Source organism: Oxyura jamaicensis, chromosome 2 (assembly GCF_011077185.1).
Source record: "Oxyura jamaicensis isolate SHBP4307 breed ruddy duck chromosome 2, BPBGC_Ojam_1.0, whole genome shotgun sequence".
In the NCBI taxonomy this organism is placed as follows: Eukaryota; Metazoa; Chordata; class Aves; order Anseriformes; family Anatidae; genus Oxyura; species Oxyura jamaicensis.
The window spans coordinates 72,767,733-72,773,732 of record NC_048894.1 but is presented as its reverse complement, the minus strand read 5'-3'; the positions used below and the strand labels follow the sequence as shown (position 1 = coordinate 72,773,732).

General features: G+C 36.9%; 2 protein-coding genes across 14 annotated transcripts in view; one reads left to right on the top strand and one right to left on the bottom strand.

Annotated features, from left to right (window-relative positions):
• LOC118162075 (translation initiation factor IF-2-like) overlaps nucleotides 1-1,816 on the bottom strand; it is a 3,238-nt gene extending 1,422 nt beyond the window's left edge. Inside the window, exon 1 of the mRNA XM_035318021.1 lies at nucleotides 1,774-1,816. Within this exon, the coding sequence (XP_035173912.1) occupies nucleotides 1,774-1,809 (36 nt within the window). The 5' untranslated portion in view covers nucleotides 1,810-1,816. The remainder of the gene's footprint in view (nucleotides 1-1,773) is intronic.
• CDH18 (cadherin 18) overlaps nucleotides 1-6,000 on the top strand; it is a 551,977-nt gene that overhangs the window by 285,945 nt on the left and 260,032 nt on the right. The gene's annotated exons all lie outside the window — the stretch shown is intronic.

Sequence of the window (6,000 nt, the reverse complement as noted above, 5' to 3'; positions counted from 1 at the left end):
AAAAAAAAAAAAAAAAAAAAAAAAAGACTTGGAGATTTACCTTTAGCTGCTTTTCACAGCTTCAGCAGTGACCTAACTTTACTTTGTGTAAAGGGCACTGTAAATAATACACAGCCAGAAACGAATCTTCTCTCCATTGCCTCCTAGTCCACCCCCATGGTATCCTTATTAATGACCAAAACACACTATGTGCCTTCGGTTCACACCCGGTTTTCCCCAGTTGCACTGCCAGTGGTCTGGAACTGACTGTTTTTGCAAGCAAGAAGCTCCCCAGTGTGCCTTCACATAGTCATGTACCTCTCTCTGCATGTCTCTGTGTGTGTGTGCAAGACACTATATTTTGCCTACATTAGTTACAAGATACAAAGAGGACAGGGTACAGAAGCCAGTGACATGTAGCAAACGTATACCCTGCACGTATTTCTCCTGAGTTCATCTTCGTAAAGCAGTATGAGCATTTCTTACATTATAACATAGTTTATCATTCAAATTAGGGCTTGAGAAAAATCCAATTTCACGAGCATCGATGCCCCATTAGTTTTTCATGATCAGAAGAAATATGATGGAGAACACAAGTAAAATGATGACTTCAGTTAGCACAGGTGATAAAATCAGATTTTATTTTTCATTCCAAGACACTAACCATAGATCCTGCATTTCCAGAGCTTTACTTCTGTGCTGCAGTCAATCATACACAGTTGTGAGAAAACACTGAAGCCTTCCTTCTGCAATGTTTGTCCTCCTCCTGGACGACAGTAACCATTTATCTTCAGGGGAAATATTAATTTAAAGTTTGGCATATGTTTGGTATTTTGCTCAGCTTTAAAGGTAAGGTGATTTATGGAAATAACCCATAAGCTTCCCAAACTACTCTACTGCCTTTGACAGATTTCATTTGATTTCGTTTCAGACCCTTCAAAGGAAGAACATGGTACTTTATAGCTACCTAATGCAAATTAAGGTGTGGCTCTTTTCTTAGATGTGGACCTTGGGAAACAACATAATACTTTGCTTTTGTAGCTAGTTAAAACTACCAGTCATCCTACATCCTACTTAAGGACTCCCATAGATAACTCTGTTCCATTTCTACGAAAAAAAACATGAACAAGCAGAAAACAAGCAAACAAACAAAAAACAGCCACCAACCCACTGTCTCTTATGTGCTCTCTCTAAAAAAATAGGCAGAAGAAATAGCATGTCAGACAGCAGTCTTTCCTTTAAACAGGAGCAGATCCACTACATAAGCATTGCTTAGGGGGCACTGTGTTGCTCACCAAACCACTTGCAGATGAGGTCCAAAATTAAATTGTGCCCACTTGTAGGTACTGAGGCTCCCATAAAGCTTCGCCAAGATAGGAGTGCTAGTAAGACAAAATGTCAGCTGGAGTTTCCATACTTCAGCCAGTTTCATTCCCCAGGCTAGATTAATAAATGTTGTTGTATAGCAGTTTTGTCCTGCAATGCTGAGACTCTAACTCAACTACTTTGTTGGTGCATGCTGTGCTAGCTTGTAGTAACCAGTTCTGGTGAACATAATGTTATAAAACACTTGGGATAAATGTCATCAACATCCAAAATACGTGTGCGTGAGCGTCTGGGTGCTGGATAGAGTTACAGTTGATCACGGACCAGTACTGACGTTCCTGTGGTGCGTAACATGTACATGATACCCTTCAGGAAACAATCTTTATTTGGAAGCAATTGTAATTTATTTTTTTTTTGAATTATTTCCCTCTGAACTCTGCTTCACTTTATTCACTGTCTTGGAAAAATGACTTGGAATTTACCAACATCTAGAAGTAAACACATTTAAGATGTAAGTAATTGAGTTGTTAGTTCTAAAGATGTTTGTTCGGAAGACATCAAGTGACATCTCAGTCTAATAAATGCAATTTGAAGGGTATGAAAGATCCTGTTCCATGGCAGGAAGTTCCTGCTCTGGTTAAGAGCTACACTTCTGTTAATGCAAGTAGTGCTGAAAATTATCAATGCTATCAGATTGAATCAAAGCAGCTAAATACCAGTGAGTCATTTTTTTCCATGCAGATGAACACGAGCTCCTGCTCAGACAGTTAACTGCTAGTTAGCTCTGGCAGACCTGCCCTACCAGGGGCCTAAGCCTAATCAGCCATCATGACCCATCGTGGCACAGTTTGTTTGTAGGCAGTGTAAAATAAAGGTGGCAACTGACATGATGGAAAGGGGAGGAAATGTAGTGGGGAAAAAAATCAATGTAAATAGATTCTATTCATCTTCTTCCAGAAGAATAAGGTGTATATGTGAAGGTCATAAACATAAACAATATGGAAAACCCAAAATTGTCTACGAAGGTTTATGTAATCCAGCATGTAAATTTTACTAGTATTTGTTCTGAGATTATGATTGAAAACCTTTTCCTTGGTCAACAGTGTGCTAGTTTAAAGAGAGTATACTCCAGTGATAAATCAGAATGTGCTGCTAATTTCATGATTTACTTGATAGGTAATCTTAAACAAGTCCCTGAAGCACAATGTAAGGTATAAAAGGAACACTGGCACAATAAGTACAAGTTGAATATTGTGCGGTATTGTTTCAAAGAAATATTGCAGAGCCTAATGCTGAAGTGCTAGTATGTCCATTACTCTGTAAGGTAGTTTCTATTATAGAGTTTTGCTCTCCATTTCCAGCAAAAGAAGTTGCATAGAATTTGAAAATTCAATCCAAATGTTGAAGTAGAATTTTTAAGAAGTTCTCAAGTGGGAGCCAAAAAGTCTTGTTTCCGTTAAGGGAGAAGGAAGACCAGCAGAACAACATTTTTATTTTTATTTTATTTTTTTTCTCCAAGAACAGGAGACAAACTACTGATGTTGAGATGCTTTAAACAATGTGCCACTGTTTTTGTTTGTTTGTTTGTTTGATTGATTTTGTTTTGGCTCTATAAATAACAGATAAGCAATTTAATGGTGTTTTTACATCTGCAGTTCTTGTATACTGAAAATATATGTAACTATTTCCTTAGGTTTGTAAAAATGGCTATTTCACACTACAGAGATTTACCATTTATATGTATATATATATATATATATTTCCTGTGGAATTACTTCAAACCTGGGCAGAGTTAAGGCTGGATTTATTATCATACAGAAGACAGTGTGTTATTTTAAAATTAAAAACTTGACTACTCTTTTTTAACCTGTTTGTTTCTTTGAAATAAATATTCTTGCAAGGTAGAATATATTTAGGTCACAGACATATTTTCCATCCCAACTCCACCTTGCCTAAGTTTCAGTATAATTTGGTCAGTGCTTACATGGTCAATTTTTGAAGGATGTTTGTGAAGTCTCATGTAAAAATACCCAGGCTAGCTCAGGTTCTGGCTGCGTTTCGAATATAGGACTGTAGTGGTCGGTGAGATTTTTTGGTCTGTGTTGACATAGTCTCCTTTTAAAACCCACTGTCATTGGTGTAGAGCATGTAAACTTGTGAGGCGATTAGAAGTGAAAGTCAAGACAGTGTTTTATGATGGTAGTTTAAGTAATAAGGGAATAGTTGGCTAGTTTTATTTGAAAACTCCAATGCTGGGCAGTTTGTAATATGGAATGGAGTATTGTTTGACACTCGTAAAAATTGGCATATGCATATACAGTCACATACAGCAAAGTTATCTGAATGTGAAGTACTGTGCAGTCAGTAAGACCATACCATTAAGGTGCTTTCCTGGAGTCACGTTGCCTTGATGTAGCAAATGGGAGAAGTGAGACTGACGGAAGGGCACACAGTTCCCCTGAAAGCCTGCCAGCAGCGGGACTTGGGTCTGCCATGTCCCCATCCTGTTCTCCCTTTGCTGAGGGGCTGTGGACTGGACATCACAAATTGTCCACCTTCAGGTTCTTCCTGGTCTGTGGTGGGGTCTTCTGCTTGGATGTTTGAACTTTCTGTGGAGAAGCCTGCCTCTCCCTGCTGATACAGGTAGCTTGAGCTCAAGTAGGTACCTAAATGTAGATAGTGTAAATGCTGCCCAGCATGTCTTCTCCTCTTGTGGTATTCTAGTTGAAAACAACCAACTCCTGTTTTGTTGCCTCTCTTTTTTTTGGAATTTCATGGTGCATTATGCATTGTGCTGTTTCATAATTAGTACTCATTGAGACCTTACAGACAGTTACAGGTTCATGTATGGATGTGCACACAAACACATACCTTTTGGGAGGATACAAAGGAATGGAAATAATTTTTTTTTTCTTGAAAAAATAGAAGAAAAAAAACCTTGATACTGTTAAAAACATGTAAAAGTTACTGATCACATCATGTACAATGAGCTATTCATTGACCCATCTGCTTATTTTCACAGATGGGACTGTACATTTCTGGAATTACATTAAATGATTTATTTTGAATAATATTTTCTGATTAGATCATTTTACCTAGTGACTAATATATTTGTCTATAAAAGTTAATTATACATTTGGATTTGAATTATGTTTAATTCACGTCTTACTCCAACTGGGTGGGAGAGCTGTGAATGAAAATCTTTTGGTCCAAGAAACTCTCAAGTGCCTTTTGCTATCAATAATTATACCTTGCCCAGATTAAATATTTTTGTTCTGTCTTTTCTTTGTAAGTATAGTTTCTAGGGCAGTTGTTGAATGAGGCTTAAGTTGACATTTGGAATTGGAGTAGTGGGTTTCTCAGGCTTGTGCTTCTGGCTAGGATTTGGTCAAGCTTTGTTATGTTGTTCTGTTAGTGGTACTAAGTGATAGATACCTAAAAAATAATAAATCAGTGACATAAGAGACCATCTACATAGTAGTCTGGCATGCATTTGATATATTCAAAACCATCTCTGAGACCCTTTCTGAGTGAATCCTATAATATTTGTAAATTACAAGTGTTCCTTTAGAAGAAAACCTTCATACAATTAGCAACAACTTTAATGGTGACAGGACAGTAAAATCATTGCTATTAATGCTGAGGGTGTTGGAGTATGTGTTTGTGTATATTTGAAAGAAAAAAGGCTAAGAGGGAAGTAGTTCCTTTAGTTTGCTCAATGGTGAAAATGATTTCATTTGACTGTAAGAAGGTATTTTTAACGCTGATATATAGCATTAGCACCAAGGAACTGCTGACTCGTCTAAGTTCAAAATCTTGGCTTTCAGGAGAGGTGAAATAAAACTAGGGCATATGACCAGCATCGTAGCATGGCAGCTATTAACTGCCTATGGGAACTGCCAATATTTAAAAATAAAAAGGAAGCTAATTTACATGTGGATTACAGTCCTCAATCACTATTTCTTTTATGTTTCACATTTTGTTCTTTCTAATAAATAATAAGCCTTCCCACTGGAGTCATAAAAAAAGCTAAGCATCATTTATTATATGCAATTTTCACACACTTTGCTGATGAAGAAGATTTGTTACATATTTGCCATTAATTTAAGGACGATTTCTTGCATTCATATTAGGGAATTTCAGCTTAGAGTTACTATCTTGCCTATTCAGCCTAGAGAGATCTTAAATATTTTTGTAATTGCATGGCAGAAGGTGTAAAATAACCAGTTCATTTAACATTGTATCTTCTGCATTGACATCAGTTGTCTTTTTTTTTTTTTTTTTTTTTTTTTCTGTTTTAAATTGTCATCCACATAAATTAAATTGTGAGCCACCTTCTAGCTTTTAGAAAACTGCTAAAGAAATACAGGGTTTGTTCTTATACTCATTTGTTTTCAATGAACACTTTGAAACCCAGTGTAGCTTTTAATTAGAAACCCTTCTAAGTGGTTTTGGGAAGCAGTAAGACAGTCCACAAGCCAATATATATTTTCAAGTGGTGCTCAACATTTCTAGCCCATTGAGCTTCTTTTAGCATCAAGTGAAGTCCATAAAGTATTCACAGTACTATAGTTGATTCATACTAGATGCAGTGTTTGCTACACAAACTGGGTTTATTTGTTATCCTGCATATTCTCAAACCAGCTATCGTACAGGTAAGGTTCACAGTGCACCCTGGGGCTGCTCCAGGAGGCA